Source organism: Leuciscus leuciscus, assembly GCF_965113295.1.
Source record: "Leuciscus leuciscus genome assembly, chromosome: 7".
Lineage (NCBI taxonomy): Eukaryota > Metazoa > Chordata > Actinopteri > Cypriniformes > Leuciscidae > Leuciscus > Leuciscus leuciscus.
In genome coordinates this window covers 10,755,743-10,775,128 of record NC_138731.1, presented here as the reverse complement: position 1 = coordinate 10,775,128, position 19,386 = coordinate 10,755,743, and the positions used below count along the sequence as shown (strand labels likewise).

Below are 19,386 nucleotides of genomic sequence, written 5' to 3'. Positions count from 1 at the left end.
CATCGCTATAGCTGCAAATATAATGGATAATAAACAGTTTTTAAAATGGATCTATTTGACTATTTCTTACCTTTTTTTTTTTTTTTTACTAAGTCTGGCTTTTTTAAAAGATTGAAATGGAATTTTTTCATGTTTACATACTTGTAACACTGGCTGATAAGAACAAGTCTTCACATTTTTGGCCTGTTTTCAACACTGGAGGAGTCTGTGATCTTTAGTCCCATTAATGAATGGAAATACTTCACTATTTTAGTGCATTCTATTTTTTATAATATTTATGATGAACTGATGATACGGGCTTCAGCAAGCATTCATTGATGACAACATTTTCATATACTTCTGGATGACTATTCATGTTCAAGTTCAAACTTTGTTTTTGCAAGTCATTACTCTTCCTCGTTCACATACACACAGTAATCTGACTGTAAGGAAGTAGGCCTACATTTAAATGAATAGAAATTCAAAGAAATTCATATAACTGACTTTTTTTTTATTTAATTCCCCCAACTTTTCACACAGTGAGCACAACAGCAGTCTATGTGAGCTAAACTGTAGAACAATTTCTCATTTCTTTGCCACAAAACGCATTTAATGACAACATTTTTCTAATTAGGCCTACATATGCATTGTTAGGCTACAGGTGATCATGCTTCATGTCTGTTTTAGGTGGATTTCAGGGTGTTTACATGACAACGATCGATGTGCTAAAAACGGAAAAGGTTTTTCGTGTACATTCGTGCGCAGACGACAACGTTGTCAAAAAGATCCCCAATCACACAGATCCGCAAAAAGGACTAAAAACATTGTATTATTCATGCCAGGCCAGTAGGTGGTGATGTCACTTTGTAAAGAAGCACTACTCCATGGGCATGACATTAGCATTTTCACAAATTTGCATTTTTGTAGTTTACACAGAGATAATAACGATAGTATCGGTCTCAAAAACTCTCACTTTGAAACTTGTTTTCCAAAGTTTGCATTTTCAGGCCCACAAAATGCCATTGTCGTGTAAATGAACGGCCAAAATGCATAGAAAACTTTCTGTCTTCAGTTGAAACCGCTGTCGTGTAAACGGCCCCTTAGTTCTGTTTGACAGAACAAGACAGGCTAATCAGGTTATCACAGATGTAGTCTTCCTATTTCATTACAGTCAAAAGGGGTGAATTTAGGAATAAGTTTGTACTGTAAACATGTTATATATAGCCTACTGCAAACAGAAGAGAGCTGTCATTCTTGTTTGGTAGAGAAATACCATTCGTTGGTGTTTTTTAGGTAGTGACAAAGTGTGTTTGTTGAGTGAAACCTTTGCTTGTGTTATTGAAGAAAGACTTGATTTGAGACATGAAGAGTTTTAGTAGTTTTGCTGCATTTTGGATATGAAATTTACAGCTGTGCCAAGCTGACATTACTGACAAGCATTTAAGTAAACTAAATTAAACTAAACTACAGTGTCTTTTCTATTGAAACCTCATTTACATATTTATAACTACACATTTGATTTGTACATTTACAATATAACTTTAAATTGAATATGGAATAACACACTACAGATTATAATCAAGTACTTTGCATGTGCTTTAGTATGTTAGTCAACACATCAAAATAAGTACTGAATTAAAACACGACAAAAAGTATATGAAGATATATTTTAAAGATATTAATGTTATTAATTTGACGTTACTACAGAATGCATCTTAAGAGTAAGAAATATAGTCCTGAAATAAGTTTTATTACATTAATATATAATCTGCAAATGAAGAGTTCAGATGCGAAAGCCTCTAAGTGCCATCTGAAATTTTCTTCTACAATGATCATTTTTATCAAGCTTGTATATTTAAGTTCAGTAATTTCACTTAAATGACAATTCATAGGCATTGCCATTTAAGTGAAATTACTGAACATAAATATACGAGCTTCATAAAAATGATTTTTTCAGAAATTTCAGATGGCACTTAGAGGCTTTTGCATCTGAACTCTTCAAAAATAGATGTTTTAAATATATATATTCTTTAGGATTTGAAGTACACTACAAGTGCATACTCAATGCAGTTAAGCAGACTTCTTTTTCACAAAGGGAATGTCCTTTGTAGCTATATTTTATTTATTTATTATTATTAATATTATTATTTAAATCCATAAATATATAATTGACTCTTTTCTGTACAATAGAGTGATGTTATTGCATTCACATGTTTACCTAACAACTATTACAAAATGTATAGGTGTTTATTTAATTTTTAATTCGGAAGACAGAACCTATTTTGTGAGGTGTTTGCTACCAACCATTATACATTTAAAATGACAGGTTCAATCTAAATCTAAACGCATTGTATTTTTGTCTCTGGAAATAGCAGTAATCAAAGAAAAGAAAAATACAGTACCAGGAAACCATAGGTTTAGTTATTGCAGTAAACACAGACTCAGGTGAAAACTGAAATGGTCTTTCAAAGCCTATCATTGGAGCGTAGGCTAAACAAATGAAAAGCTCTTTACAATTTAGGTCTAAAAAACTTTTTTCTCAAAGCCGAATAGAGGTGTTGCCACCTGGTGGACTAATGACTTAATGACGTCACCTTCCAAGTACACTGACCACGTGACACTGAGTGCTTTAAATTAAAGTAACTGCATTGCAACCGATTGCAACATAAACATTAATAACAGTTTCATCAATATTTCATAAATCAATGATAACAATCAACATTAAATTTATCTCTTTACAGGGCCTGCGGTTTTGCAGATAACTGAGAACTCAAAGCACAGGTTGCGCACAATGTTTGATCTAATAAAATCAATGTCTTCTTTTGTCCATCTGTTACCAAGGATACAGTCAGAGGAATGTGGAGCGTTGATGTTCAACGCTAGTCTTTTATGTCCATGAGGAAAATTAAAACACTTACAAGTAGGCTATATTTATAAGTGGAAATGAGGCTGACTAACTGTATCGTATATTAATACACTGATGTATTTATTTAAATGTTTTGTCAGTAACTCAGAGTGTCACTGTACCCTGTGTGTGCCTCTCCCTGCAGGGCTGTTTCCTCTCGGCTGCTGACTGGACATCTTTATAATGAGACAGAGCTACAGTGCGTTAATGTGCTTGTGTCTGGGACTGCAGAAAACAGAGAAACACCCATTTTCCTAGAGTTACACCCACGTACCACTGGCTTTAAACTGCACACCAACACTCACACTCAACACTGTTTCCATCTTGGTCATGAAGAACTTGTCTTTCAGTCTTCTTTCATTCTTCTTCATAAATGTGAAATGTAGATGTTGAATAAACACTGCCAATGTAGGCTACTTTAAATGTTTTTGGTAACACTTTATTTTACAGTCCTGTTCCCCATGTAGCCTACATACTATTCTTACAGTAATTGCAATAACTGGGTAATAACTAGGTACTAACCCTTGAACCTTATCCCTTAACCTGACCTCAACCCATAGTTACCTTATATTACTCAGTACGTAAGTACACGTAAGTGCACAAATACTGTAAAATAAAGTGCAACCGGGTTTTACAATTTTTTTTTTTACAATTATTATTTGGGCTAAATACTACTTTGTTTAAACTTCTCTTAAATTAACAAATATATAATTAACAAACAGTTTCAATCCCCTAAAGATTTATAGTATATAGTAGTTTAACAATAATAAATAAAAAACCTGCAATAATTAAATACGTTAAATGACACAAAAATACTATATACCACTTTAATAATCAATGTCTTTGCTGCTGACCTTTGATGATCTGTATGTAAAAGGTTTTATTGGGTCATATATTATACCATATCAACAATGTTGGGGAAAGTTACTTTTAAAAGTAATGCTTTACAATACTGCGTTAGTTAGGCTACTTAACGGAAGAAATGGGTTACTTTTGTGTTACTTTTTCCTCATGTGGGCTGGGCTTGCTTGTTTGTTGTTAACAACAAAAAAGTTATATTTTTGGCAAATGTAAAGGCCCTTTCACACTAAAAGTGAATGAATATGAATAAGCCTCCGGCTGAGGGAAATATAAATTGATGGCTGTACAGTAGAGGGCGCCACTCAAACAAACCTTTCAGCTGCTGTCATTCTGGATCACAGAAGAATAGGATGCAGGAGAAGAACATTTGGCCCTGTCCGAAATCAAATGGCACACTTCAAATGCACTTACGGTCTTGTGGACTTATCAAACTTAACAAACAGGCGTACGGTGGCCATTTTAAGTCCACAAGACCGTAAGTGCATATGAAGTGTGCCATTTGATTTTGGACAGGGCCAAATGTTCTTCTTCTGCATCGTATTCTTCTAGGGTGTCCCAATTGACATTTTAGGTGTCAGAAGAGTGCTCGCCTTATAGGTCTAATTGCGCCCCCAATGTGCACTTTTGGTGAGCCTGCACTGAAGTGGGATCCACAGCAGATTTCTACCCGACATTCAAAGCGGCATTACGTCACGAATTGTGGACTTGTAGAAAGACCGCAAGTGTTTAAGGTGCCATCTGGGACAGGGATTTTGACACCTCAGCAATAAAAAACAACAACAAAAAATGATGTTTTGTTATTAGTAGCCTATGGTTCAATTGGATCATCAAAGGTCAGCAGCAAAGACATTGATTAATAAAGTGAGATTAAATACATAAGTATATTTGTGTAATTTAACATTTAATTATTTCAGGTTTGCGTAGTATTCTTAGTTTGCTTTTCACTGTTTTCATTCTTTTTGAGGAATACTGAATGTTTTTGTGCCAGTGAGAGGAGTAAATGCTCTCATTTAGTCTAGATCTCCAGTAATCATCATGTTCACACACAGCGAACACACAACGCCTCTGTACTTACTCCTGATTTCACTCAACATGAGAAAAGGTCAGTCAATACATGGGAAACTAAGTAACTTGCATTACTTATTTGAAAAAGTAACTCAGATATTGTGTTGTAAATTGAAAGGTTATGCGTTAGGCTACTTTACTGGTTACTTGAAAAAAGTAATCTGATTACATAACTCGCATTACTTGTAATGCGTTACCCTCAACACCATTGGTAAACGGCAGAAAACCTCTTCACACAATCTACTACATGCATGCCTTCTGTCATCTGACCATCTGTTTTTAGACTTTTTAAGCAAGTAAAAGCCCTTTTAATATAATTGTAAAAACATCCACCTTCAAGTCACGGTAGCTACTCGACAGATAGCTACTGGACAGAATCAACTTTACTTGAATGTCCACACATATTTGTTTTTGTAAAAAAAAATCATGATAAAAAAGCAATTATGATACCTCAGGCTTTGTAGGGACTTTTATTTGTTAATTTCTCAATCATCATTATATGTTATATAGGCCCCTACATTATATGTTTTGCCCCCAACAATAAAAACTCTTAGGTTTCAGTAAAAATGTCTTATTTTGTTCGAAGATAAACAAGAGTCGAATGGGTCTGGAACAACATGAGGGTGTGTTTATAGAATATGTTAATTGACAACCTGACCCGTTTGATGTCATTGACTCTTGTCTGAGTTAAAGGGTTAGTTCACCCAAAAATGAAAATTAAGTCAGTAATTACTCACCCTCATGTTGTTCCAACCCCGTAAGACTTTCGTTCAAGTTCGGAAAAAACTAATTAAGATATTTTTGATGAAATCAAAAATGAGAGCTGGATCACTCCATAGGCTTCTATGGGATTGAAACTTGCAAACCGAGAAAGTTAGTAAAGACATCGTGAAAATAGTCCAAGTGACTACAGTGGCTCAACCATAAGTTTATCAAGCGACGAGAATACTTGTGCGCAAAAAAACAACAACAAAAATAACGACTTTATTCAAGTATTCATTTTCGTCAGTGTGGGCCTGAATGAATTCACGTAGTCGTAGTGTAACAGCGCATCGCTTCTGTGTTGTACGTCACACGCATCACACACAAGACCAGCGTCGGCCAATAGTGAGCCTACGTGGTGACGTACAACCCAGACGCGCTGCGCTGTTACACTACGTGAATTCATTCAGGCCCACACAGACGAAAATTAATACTTAAAGTCCTTATTTTTATTTATTTTTGCGCTCAAAAAGTATTCTCGTCGCTTGATAAACTTGTGGTTGAGCCACTGTAGTCACGTGGTTTATTTTAACGATGTCTTTAATAACTTTTCTGTTATTAAAGACTGTTATGAATTCAAGTTTCGATCCCATAGAAGCCTATGGATGAGTGATCCAGCTCTCAGATTTCATCAAAAATATCTTAATTTGTGTTCCGAAGATGAACGAAAGCCTTACGGGGTTGGAACAACATGAGGGTGAGTGATTACTGACATAATTTAAATTTTTGGGTGAACTATCCCTTTAATTGTGATCACTTGTTTATATGTATAGCAAATGATGCTGGAATTTTAGACCAAAAAAAAAAAAAAAAAAAAAAAAAAAACATTTGCACAAGGCGGTTAAACATACAAAACCACTGTATCCGTAGGCTACTTTTGACTGAACACCTTATTGCTCTTCCCCGTGTGACAACTAGCCCCGGTGTGTTCCGGTGTGTCAGCAGTGTGGGCGGCAGCGGTCGCTCATCGCTCAGAGACTCAAACTCGATCTGCCTCAGTAAAGTCTCATGCTGCTCATGATCAGGTGCGGGCGATGCGAACTGTAGTTTTACTCCATGATTTCACCGAAGATGGTCGCGACACACTCCTCCAGCCACCCGTCCTCTTCTGCTGAGTGGATCATCTGTCTGGATAAGAGGTAGCTTTCATCGTTTACCCGACACAAACTTCATGGTGTTCTTCTGATCGACCTGCAGCAATCTTTAACACATCAGTGCTTCATAGAAAACACATTTGATTTGTTAAACCATATTAGAATATAAGTTTCATGTCATATGTCAAATGCGATTGTCAGTGTAATTGATGTATGCTGCATTTCATTCTCAGCGCGCCTGATTTTAGATGTCAGATGGATTCATTGCAAGCTTCACGTCTGTGTGGATGTGTGTGTGAGTGTAGTTTGTAAAGGGTTGTTTGTTTGTCTCCTGGAAGAGGTCACCAGTGCTGCAGTGCTTGTGTTACTGCAGACGCTTTCTGCTGTGTAACAGAGACGAAACTTCACCCTCATGTCATGCCAAACCCTGCTGTATTCATTTATTTCTTCAGAGGAACACAAAAGGAGAGGTTAAGCAGAATGTCCAGGGTGCTCTTGATGCAGTAAATAATAAGTAATGTGATTTGGTGGCTCAAGACGTCTTACCAGCATTAATGAGGGAAAGAACTTAAATCCTATGAAGCATTGCAAATGACATTCAAATGAAAGATGACAAAGAAATATAAAACTATAGATTTATAGATGTTGCAATAGCAACCACTTATTTTACATTTGTTGCAAAGTAAATATTTATGCAAATTTGACAGGAGCATGGGTAACACTTTACAATCATAAGTTTACATTAGTTAACTACCTTAGTTAACATGAACTAAGAATGAACAATACTTCTACAGCATTTACTAATCTTAGTTAATATTCATTTAAAAATGTACTGATATTTTATTAAAATCCGAAGTTGTATTTGTTAACATTAGTTAATGAACTAACATGAACAAACAATGAACAGCTGGATTTTTATTAACTAACATTAACAAATATTAATAAATATTGTAACAAAAATGTATTGCTCATTGTTAGTTCATGTTAATACATTAACTAATGTTTGCAAATGAGACCTTATTGTAAAGTGTTACCAGAGTATGCTTTGTGTTTCTGTATCCGGTGACCTAGTTTTCTAGTCTGTCATCCTCATTCAGTTCACCTGTTAATCAATTATCTCATTAGTCTGCTCATTAGTTCTAGTATTTATACTAGATAATACTCCCTGTTTTTGTTAAATCCTTTGTCCTGTCTCATCTACGATTGAGGGTACGTTTACACGACGATGATATGCTTAAAACGGAGAAGGTTGTCCTTCGAGTTTTCCACATACAGACGACACCATTGTCAAAACGATCCACATTCACACAGATCTGCGAAAAAGACTAAAAACGCTGTATTCTGCCGCCAGGCCAGTAGATGGCGATGAAACACAAACACTATAGACTGAACACATAATACGCATGTGCATGTCATCGTTTTCAGAGATTCGCGTTTTTGTTGTTTACACGGAAAGCGTTTTCAGAAATTTGCGTTTTCAGGCACCCAAAACGCCATTTTCGTGTAAATGAACGGCCAAAACTCATAAAAAGTTTTACTTTTTTAGTTGAAAACGGTGTCGTATAAACAGCCCCTTAATGTGTTTTCCTGGGTTGGATTTAGTTTAAACTGTTTCCTTGGACTATTCTTGTTGTGGGCTTCGTTCAGCACAGCCACCCATGACTATAATCTGCAATAAACATTAAATTTAGGGCACCATGAATGACGTGATAGAATCAGTCTCCCTATGCTCAAACTACTAATATATATATTTAAGTATTCGCAGTGCTTCATGGGAGTGGATTGGCCCTAAAAAATTTTTTTATGTTATTTGCAAGTTTTGATTCTCTGATTCTCTTTGTTAAACAGTTATTTAAAACTTCTTTTCATCTTCTAAACACAAATAAAGATATTTTTAATATTCTTTATTCATTTTATCCATCCATTAAAAGTTTCCTAGCAACCAATATTTCCAAGCTTCAAAAAGTACAAAAAAAACATTGTAAAAGTAATCCATATGAATCGAGCGGTTTAATCCAAGCCCTCTGAAGAGATATGATTGCTTTGGATGATGAACAGTTTCAATTTAGGCTTTTCTTGACATATGAACAGTGACAAACACACACATAGAGCACATCAAATATGACATACGGAAGTTCAGATGTGCTGAACTTTAGTGAGTCTATGGACTCTGCCCATGATAGCCTAGAAACAGGACATCTAGTATATATCCAACATTATAAAGCAGTTAACAAACATTATAGTCTCGTTATCAAACACGGAGCAGAGATTTGTGTGTAATGTGTTTATGACACACTCTAATGGGCTCCGACCGGCTCTTCCTGCAATGAATGGCTCCATCTTACTGTAGATCAATATTTACACGTCTAAAGCAGATGGACACATGCCCACTGAAATTAGGAAATATGCCAGCACTCAACTCTCCATTCCTGTCTTTATCTCCTTTTACCTGACATTGTTTTGATGGAGAGAGAGAGATGCATAACAGCAATGTCCAGATGTGTTGAGTGGAGCTGTCTTTGATTTTCACTGCAGTGGTTTCCCCTCTGACTCAGACGACAACAGATTGATTGCTGTTTGAATTATATGAATGGCATAAATTTAACTATTGAGGCTGAAAGTATAGTTGAGTGTTTAACCGTTTCAAGCGAGAAATGCTTTTTTTAAAATGCAAATCTTGAGTAAAAGATTGAGAATAAGGTGAGGAAGTCCATAAATGCCCAAGTTTAATTAACACCTGAAGTTAGGAGGCTGTTCAAATCATTAACCCTTTAGTTTGAGCAAAAGTACTTGCTACCCAGCTGTCAGGAAACTCATTTTGGTTGCTCTTTATTTTACAGTACGTTCCTTTACAGTATGTACTTACAGTGTACTTGCCTATAAGTACTGGGTAATATAAGGTAACTACATGGGTTAAGGTTAGGTTTAGGTGTAGGTTCAGAGTTAGTACCTAGTTATTAGTACCCAGTTATTGCAATTACTATAATAAGTACATAGTTTGTACATGGGGAACAGGACTGTAAAATAAAGAGCTACCATAATTTTAGTGTAAAATTACAGTATATTTCAGGTTAATAATTGCATTACTTTCACAGTAGGACTTCTCCTTTATCTTACTGCTCTTTCTGAAATTTCTAGTAAAATCTACTGGCAATTCCTGTCAAGTTTTTGCATTTGTACTGTAAAATAGCTTGGTTTAACTGTGAGTTTACAGTGTTGCAAAAGAAAACCCGCCACAAAATACTGTAAACAAACAGCATCATACTGTAGTTCTGCAGTGCATATGTACAATGAAGGCACCCAGCGTGCAGTGCGGCATGAATAGGTTATGCTGTGGAGTTATTTGATATGTGTTGGCTTTATCTGTGCTGCTGAACTTATTGGCTCACTTTTTAGCACTTTGTGTTATTATTTTAAAATGTCAGTTTATGTTGCAAGTGTTTTTATTATTTGTTGAGTGGCACCAGTGTTGTTTTGTATGTGGAATATTGATGTCTGTGCATCATTAGGTGATGCTTATTAGAAGAAAAACATTTGCGTTACTATTGTGAAATACAAACAGTTACGAAATTTGAAATAATTTATTAGAAAAATAGAATCTTCATATTCATACTAAAATAGTTTGAATATCTTAAAATCAGCCAATTATCCAATTCATTTCATGTTCTAGCTTGTCTGAACTCTGAACATGGCTTGATCACAAATTTGAATTCCCATTATGGTGACTTCAAAATTACAGTGGTAAACAATACAATTTCTTAAAGTGGCATGGTTAAATATAACTTTATAATGTGAATTCACAGTAAAACGAGCAGTAAATTATTGTGATATTGTATCATCATTCTGCTATTGTTTCAAAGTAATTTATAATAAAATTACCCAGCATGACCATTTCATACTAAATGTTTGACCACAGTAATTTTTTTTTGTAAAATAATACTCTTTGATCCTGTAAATTCCTGGCAATTTTGGAATTTAATGACAGTTACTACTGATGTAATTGCATTGAATACTGTATAGACTATAGAACAATTTCATATAAAACAATAGTGGATTTAACATCAGTAATCTAACTACACTGTTAAAGATTTTGAATGTTGATGTTTTGAATGTTCAGAGAACATTCAGAAATAACGTTTTCATAACTTAATTATTTTTAGCAAAACATTCAGAACATATATTTTGGGTTAGGAGAGAATCTGAATTAAAACTGTGTTGTTCCATTGAAAACTTTGGGTAAAACGTGTTTTTTTGGTTTTGATGTAGAACTGTTTGCATAGTAAATGGATTTTTAGTCCCTGTTAACACGCACAGACACACACTCACATACGTAGCTTATTGTTTGCACAGGTGTGTCTGACCTTTAAGTGGACATGTGCTTTTTAGTAGAAAAAAATTGACATCTAATTTAAGCTTAGACTAACCTTATATTTAAAATATTTCGCTTGAAATTAATTTAGTTTCAGCTTCAGTCTGTTCAATGACTGTCAGATTACGCCACTGCAGTTGTGTGTGCACTATGGTGACAGAAAAACAGCAGTAACGAGTGGAGGAAGATACCCTTTGAAGCTAGAAGCAGAAGTTTATGGTTGCAAGCCATTAAACAAACAGTCTGGACTGATAAAACGACTGATGCGACGATTATCCTACTGCTAAAGCATGAATTTGATGTAAAAAATAGATCTAAATAAATATTACAGAATATTCACATGCAGTTCACAGAGGACATACTGTATCAGCCCCACAGTCACAGAATGATATAATATTTAATCATAACATTTTACATATAAAACATTTAAACCTATTTACGTTTTATTTATTATTATAATAAATGTTTCTTGATTATCAAATCAGCATATTAGAATGATTTCTGAAGGATCATGTGACACTGAAGACAGGAGTAATGATGCTGAAAATCCAGCTTTGATCACTGTAATAAATTACATTTTACAACATATTACAATAGAAAACAGTTATTTTAAATTGTAATAATATTTTTGATTAAATAAATGCAGCCCTGGTGAGCACAAGACACATTTCAAAAACATTAACATAAACTTATTTGTCTGATTATGATTGTAACATTCAGGCTATGGAAGAAGATCTATTAGCAGCAAAAACTTTATTTATAAACACTAAAGCAAGTAATCCAAAACAAAGAATCAATAAAACAGTGTTCACATTCAGCATCAGACAAAAAAAAAAAAAAATCCTTCTGAAACTTAGACTCTATATACACATGAACTAATGATCTTAATGAGGAGCAGGTGGATGAAATCAAAAACACAATAAGTAAGTAGGACAACCAATGAAAACATGAGAAGGAAATAAAGGAAACAATGAGAAAAAAACTCCAAAAGTCCATAAAAACTAAATTAAAAAAACAACTGAACGTGACATTACTCCCTTCTTCTCTCTCACTCTGATACCTACACAGGACCACAGATGATGAGGTATTGGCAGGACTAATAGCAGAAGAGACCATGGGGAAGCCGGCAGTGGATGAGACCACTGGGGAGCCGGCAGAGCCCAGAGCGAACCAGAAGCCAGTCAGGAGGATGGTGACCAATGAAGGAACCAATAGAGGGAGCCAGGGTGGGGTCATAAGCCTGACTGACTGAGGGGATGCTGAGAGTTGGGGAGACCCAGGCGAAGTCTGATGGAGAGATGAGGCGACACCGGAAGATCTGGAGACCAAGGCGAAGCCACTATGACAAGTGGCCAAGGTGGAGCCAGGGTGCCGAAGGACTGAGTGGGAGTGAGGACTGAGGTGGAGCCGAATGGAAGGAGGGACCCAACAAAGTCAAAGTGGTGGAGGACCAAGGCGCAGCTGAAGACCTAGAAGTCCATGGTAGAGGTAGAGCAATGACTGACCAAGGTGGACCCGGAGGGATAAGGGAGTCTGGTAAATCTAGAAGGACGACAGTCCCAGGTGGAGCTGAGGGAGTGAGGAGCCAAAGTGGAGCCGACTGATCAACAGAGCAAGTTGGAGTAGTGGGGTCGGAAGCCCGGGGGCAGAGCCAGGGAATCCATACACCATGGTGGAGCTGGGGACCGGGCAGTCCGAGGCATAGCAGCTTGGCTGGGCTGAGTAGGCGGAGGAGCCAAAGAGCCAAACGAGACCAGCAGAGCTGACACAGAGGAACTGGAATGCTTACTTGGAGGAGGAGGGAGTGGGAGGCTGAACGGGACTATCAGTGACGAAGGAGATTTGGAGCTGGGCGGAACCAGTGGTGGCGAAGAATACTTGGAACTGGGTGGATCCAGATGCAACAAAGAAGACTTTAGGGCTGGGCCGGGCCGGTGAAGATGAAGGAGAAGCTGAAGAACTCTAGGGGCTGGGTGAAACCAGCGGAAAAGGAAGGGCATGGACACAGGGAATCATCAGTCATCAGGAAATCGATCACTCAAGAATGAGGTAGTCTAAACTCAGATTCTGGAGAATGGGGGCGACCACAAACTTCTTCATCCAGCTCCACCAAAACTCCTACAGGGACGTGTGTAGGAACCGGCTCACACATGGTCAGACTGGGCAGCAGTCTTTGTCTCCGGAATGGACGAGGATTCGTTTTGGGCATAGGCTCTGGCTCTGGTCTGTGGTGGACTCAGGCTCATTATCCGCGGTTGGTTTGGGATCTGGATCTGGGTCCATGGTAGTCGTGAGCAAGGAAATGGAATGGAAATGCTGCTGCTGTATCCATTTTATAATCCTTTCTGTGGTCTGGTGTTCTGTAAGGTTCGGGCTGAGGAAGAAGACAAGGCAAGCGTGGTGGATCAATTGGCAGCAAAAACTTCCAAAACGAAGAATCAACAAAACAGTGTGCTAAGGCACATTCAACATCAGACAAAGAACAACTGAAACTGAGGACTCTAGGAACTAATTATCTAAATGAGGAACAGGTGGGTGTGTGTGTGTGTGTGTGTATATATATATATATATATATATATATATATATATATATATATATATTATTATTATTTTATTTTTTTTATCTCTGCACAAGCTTTAAAAACGCAAACCTGTGAAAATGCTGACGGCGTGCACATGCGTATTACGTGTTTAGTCTATAGCAGGGGTCGGGAACCTTTTTTGACCAAAGAGCCATTTTTTTTATTTTTGGATAATGCATTTTTCCAAAAGAGCCACAGTAGAAAAAAAATTATATATATATATATATATATAAATTAAAGACGTGCTTTTTTCAATAAAAAATTCAACAGTAGTAGGCTAATTATTAGGTCCATAGACAACTAAAAACAAACAAATATTCAGCAAACAATAAATTAGTTGCAATATGGAATTAATTGTGCAGGGCTTTCACTGTGAGGTTGAGTTACCAAGTGATGAGCATAAATCCTCTTATGTGTGCGTGTGTGAGAGAGAGAGAGTGAATGCACAGAGTACATCTGCTGTGTTTACGTGAATACTCGACTTGCCATTTTGAAATATTTCTGTTTATTTGGCCGCTTAGGCGCGCAACCGAAGACAAAGGCTACTTGTCCGTGTTGCGCTCGGAGCGCGCGCACAGCGTCCTGTCAGTAGAATTCAGTTCTCTTTCGCGACTTATCACGCTTTTAATATTTATTTTCAATATAAAGCACATCCTGTTATTTTCTTTCTCATTCATTCATGTTTTGTTATTAATAACTTTAAACAGAATCGTCAACTGAAATCTGCGCGGATTATCAAAAAATACGACACATTTATAGGACATAAAGGGTCTCTGCGCAAATGTCTCTTTGCACAGCAAAGCCCCCGTTTCAATAAAAGGATATATTAAAGTTTATAAAGCCTACTTTTACATTTTCGCTGCTGTTCTAGAATGGTTTTCGCCAGCTTGAATCCAGTGCAGGAGCTGTAGGTTACCACAGAACACTCCCGAACAGCACTGAACACGCACTTTTGCCGGTACAACTTGAATATTATTATTATCATAAACTTTTAATTAACTTAAGTAGGCTGGACTACAACAAGGGAATTGTAATTGGCTGCTTTTTCTGCAGAGAGCCGATCTCTGTTGATGTGTTTTAATTGTTTCATCGATGGTTTGTTGGTAAAGGGTGAGAGACCTCGCGAGCCACATGATTTTTGCCAAAGAGCCAGATGTGGCTCGCGAGCCATAGGTTCCCGACCACTGGTCTATAGGTATACGCGTTTGAATTTATATGTGCGCAGGCGTGTAATCCTTCTTTACAAATTGACCTCAACAAATTACTTGTCTGGCCTTAAAAATGTATAATACAGAATTATTTATCGCTTCCGAGTATCCATGTGAACCGGAACTGTTTTGACAACGTTTTATCTTTACAGAGGTAAAGGGAAGGAGAAGGAGGCCTTCACAGGGGAGAGAATAGTTGACACTTCAGGACGGCATTGTCGTCGTGTCCAGGCACAGGTCCTTCATCAGATCTGGATCTGGCGGACTGCGGTAAACCTCGGGATAAACAGAGAGACTAATATTAGCGTAGACTCCATTCTTCTTATGATGTAATGAGTACATCAGGATTTATGGGGAGTGTTCCCGGTTCCGGGTGACCTAATCTATTCAGCCTAACATTGAATTATAGAAGTTTATAATGTGTTATGTGTATGCTATGTCAAAGAGATGTGTTTTTAGTGAACTGAAGGAGTGTGTCTGCTTCCCGGACAATATTAGGAAGACTGTTCCAGAGTTTTGGTGCTAAATAGGACTGTCTCATAATGAGAGCTGTCTCAGTACTACCGCCAGCAGTCGATTTTGATATTCTAGGTATTATCAACTGGCCATAATTTTGAGATCGCAATAGACGTGAAGGACTATAATGCGTTATGAGCTCGCTCAAGTACTGGGGAGCTAAACCATTTAGTGCTTTGTAAGTAATCAGCAATATTTTTAAATGTATACGATGTTTAATAGGGAGCCAATGCAGTGTTGACAGAACCGGGCTAATATTGTCATACTTCCTGGTTCTGGTAAGAACTCGAGCTGCTGCGTTTTGGACCAGCTGTAGTTTATTTATTAAGCGTGCAGGGCAACCACCCATAAGAGCATTACAATAATCTAGCCTTGAGGTCATGAACGCATGAACTAATTGTTCCGCATTTGTCAATGAGAGCATATTACGTAATTTAGATATATTTTTAAGATGGAAGAATGTGGTTTTACAGATACTAGAATCGTGACTTTCAAATGAAAGATTGGTATCAAAGAGCACACCCAGGTTCCTAACCGACGACGAAGACTTAACAGAGCAGCCATCAAGTGTTAGACAGTATTCTAGGTTATTACGTGAGAGTTTTTTGTCCAATAATTAGAATCTCTGTTTTTTCAGAATTAAGCAGTAGGAAATTACTAGTCATCCAGTTTTTTATATCAGCTATGAATTCCGTTAATTTTGTGAACTGGTAAGTTTCGTCGGTCAGGGCGTGAAGAAATATAGAGCTGCGTATCATCAGCATAACAGTGAAAACTAATGCCATGCTTCCTAATGATATCTCCTAAGGGTAGCATGTACAGAGTGAACAGCAACGGTCCTAGTACTGAGCCTTGTGTACCACCATACTGAACTTGTGATCGATAAGACATCTCTTCATTTACTGCTACAAACTGATAACGGTTAAGTATGATTTAAACCATGCTAATGCAATTCCACAAAACCAACATCATTTTTGAGTCTATTTAAAAGAATGTTGTGGTCAATAGTATCAAATGCAGCACTAAGATCGAGTAACACTAATAGCGAGATACAACCACGATCGGATGATAAGAGCAAATAATTTGTAACTCTAATGAGAGCTGTCTCAGTACTATGGTACGGTCTAAATCCTAACTGGAAATCCTTGCAGATATCATTTCTTTCTAAAAAGGAAGATATTTGTAAGGATACTGTATTTTCTAGTATCTTTGACAGTCAATCAAACAATAATTAAATATTACAACCAGAAAACATGCTTAGCAACCATGACAAACAAGGAAACACAGGAAACAATGAGAAACAAACTAAAAGTTTGATTCTCATGACAATGTCAAAAAAACATGACAATATTAGGACAGTTGTATCAAGTTGACAGAAGAAATCTAAAAATTATTTGTAATTTTTTTAATAATAAATAATAATACAAAAAAAAATCTCATTATAGAAGGTGTATTCAAGTCACTATGTATTTATTGTATTTTTAGGGTATGTTTTAATAAATTAATAAATAGGACAAGAAAATCTGCATCACGTTGTTGACAAATACATCAAAACAAACGCTGTTTGAAATTATGACTTTATGAATTCATGTCAGTCGTAAAAGTTCTCGCTATGCAAGACTGATCATGTTGTTGTCATTTTGATCTGAATGAAACCTAGAGATTCGGTCACACAAACTTGTACCTCTTTAGTTTGCAAGACATGCTATGACTGCAGTGTTATGCTTGACTTGCTGTGTGTGTGTGTGTGTGTGTGTGTGTGTGTGTGTGTGTGTGTGTGTGTGTGTGTGTGTGTGTGTGTGTGTGTGTTTGTGTGTGTGTGTGTGTGTGTGAGGTGTTAATTAGCCGGTACTGTCAATATCTCATTACTCTATGCTGCTTAAACCTTAAGCATTCACATGTGATCGATCTCAGTGCCATTCTGATGACATGTTAGTTACTAACAGTACCTACACTGTATTGGCCAACATTCAACCTGCTCTGTCAGCACTAGCATTAGTCATCAAAATCCCATATCACTCCACCTCTAGCTTTGTGTCACATATACATCATGATTTGTGTGATATTGTGTTTCTCACTGATTTGTGAGCAGTCCATGAATAATGTTCATTCTCTCTCTGAGCTGGTGCTGAATAAATCAGGCCTGCTATATTGCAGGTCTTGAACGGCTTCAGGCGACAGCAGCAGTCAGAGGTCCCTTAAACATTTATAAACCCAGTCTCAAATATTGATAGGTTCATTTAGCTCACTGTATTGGCACATATTTTTGGATGTGCTCTGGTTTTTGTTCATGATCAGAACTTAAAAGGTGTTGTTAGCACACAGACCAGCTCCACCAGAGTGTCGAATTAAAAAATAATGGATTTTTTTTTTTTTTTTCATGCACTGATCAGTTTTGAGATTTTGGATATAGCTTTTCATAATGTTTTTGTTCAAGACTAGTGGAAAGAAAACATTCAAAATACATGTTTACTTTATTGTACTTTATCTATTTCCGTAACATAAAAGGCTAAAAGTTTTTGAAATTCAGTGCATGTCTGTGTGAGGAAATCGAAGCTGCTAAGGACATGAGCTCTTGAAGCTCCGCCCTCTGTGCCGGGAGCACTAGCTCATTTGCATTTAAAAGGGATCGATCTCGGTGCGTTTTTGCTCCCCCTCAAAAAGTGACAATTTTAACATCCTATATAAAAATATCTGTGGGGTATTTTGAGCTAAAACGTCACATACACACAGATTTATTTTACATGTTGTGAAAAGGGCATTATACCACCCCTTTAAAGGCCGTTTTCTTAAATTTGTTTTTTTCTTTTCTTTTCCTGGTGCATGGGACCTTTTAATTTTTGGTAGAGTATTCCTGTGATTTGATTTGTGTGTGTTGTCAGTCGAGAGGAGCGTTCGGGGGAGGATGTGGACATTATCTTGGCCCGTCTGAAAAGTGTGAAGGCCTTTGAGAAGTTCCACCCTGCTCTCCTTCAGCAGATCTGTCTGTGTGGCTTCTATGAATGTCTGGAGAAAGGCATAACATGTGAGTCAAACACACACACACACACACACACACACACACACACACACACACACACACACACACACACACACACACACACACACACATATGCATACATGGTATAAATTATTATTTTTTTTGACAGAATTACTTCGATTTAACTTGAAAAGTCAAATACTGTAAGGTTGCATTCTGACTGAGACTGGTGTTACAAGATGATCTCTCAAATAGACCACTTACTCCTCTGTTTGTTTATGTGTGTGTGTGTGTGTGTGTGTGTGTGTGTGTGTGTGTGTGTTAGTATACAGGCAGGGTGACATCGGCACTAACTGGTACACTGTCCTGTCTGGTTCTCTGGATGTCAAAGTCTCAGAAACAGCAAACCATCAGGTACATTATCACTTCAGTTCTGTTTTTAAATGCTAGAGAACAGAGCTCATCCTTTCTCTAAACTTTCAAAGAAATGTAACCCTGTCATTTACATGCATCATTTACCCGTGGCAGTGAGACACATCACCAAATAGTAATTAAGCTTGTCACTACATCAAATTGTTATAAACTGAACAAAAACCTCACAGGTTTCCAAATAACCACATAACAAATAATAAGTATTAATGAATTATACAACTACTATAAGTTAAGTATATTCAACCTCACTCGGATACATACAGTACACTCACGTGAAGCAATAAACAGCAAATCTCAGCTTCATAATTGTTTATATCGTAGCAAATTTAACTATATTATGGCACAGCTCTATATATAATGTTGGATATACAGTAAACTATCACAAACGGTTTGCAATAATTGCACGACAATAGAGAATTCTTTAAGTCTTTAATCACAAGTCTAAACTTAGAAACACAAAGGAGAACATAGGAATATGGAAGTAAAATAATGACAAATGTTTTTGAAACAAAAAAGCTTGTTGAATTGCACTACTTGAAAAAATTAGGCATTGCATTAAAATTAGGCAATGCATTTTAATGCATTGTATTTTTAGGACTTGCATTTTTATGGGCTGAAATTCAACATGGTTGT

At 36.9% G+C, this 19,386-nt stretch overlaps 1 protein-coding gene across 2 annotated transcripts in view; it reads left to right on the top strand.

The window, feature by feature from the left end:
* The first annotated feature begins 6,520 nt into the window (after window positions 1-6,520).
* Window positions 6,521-19,386, top strand: part of rapgef4a (Rap guanine nucleotide exchange factor 4a) — an 85,502-nt gene continuing 72,636 nt past the window's right edge. The window contains exons 1-3 of one of the 2 annotated variants that reach the window (XM_082176066.1): window positions 6,521-6,711; window positions 18,224-18,366; window positions 18,647-18,735. In XM_082176066.1, the coding sequence (XP_082032192.1) occupies window positions 6,629-6,711; window positions 18,224-18,366; window positions 18,647-18,735 (315 nt within the window). In that variant the 5' untranslated portion in view covers window positions 6,521-6,628. The remainder of the gene's footprint in view (window positions 6,712-18,223; window positions 18,367-18,646; window positions 18,736-19,386) is intronic. The other variant, XM_082176065.1, reaches the window with a different exon arrangement.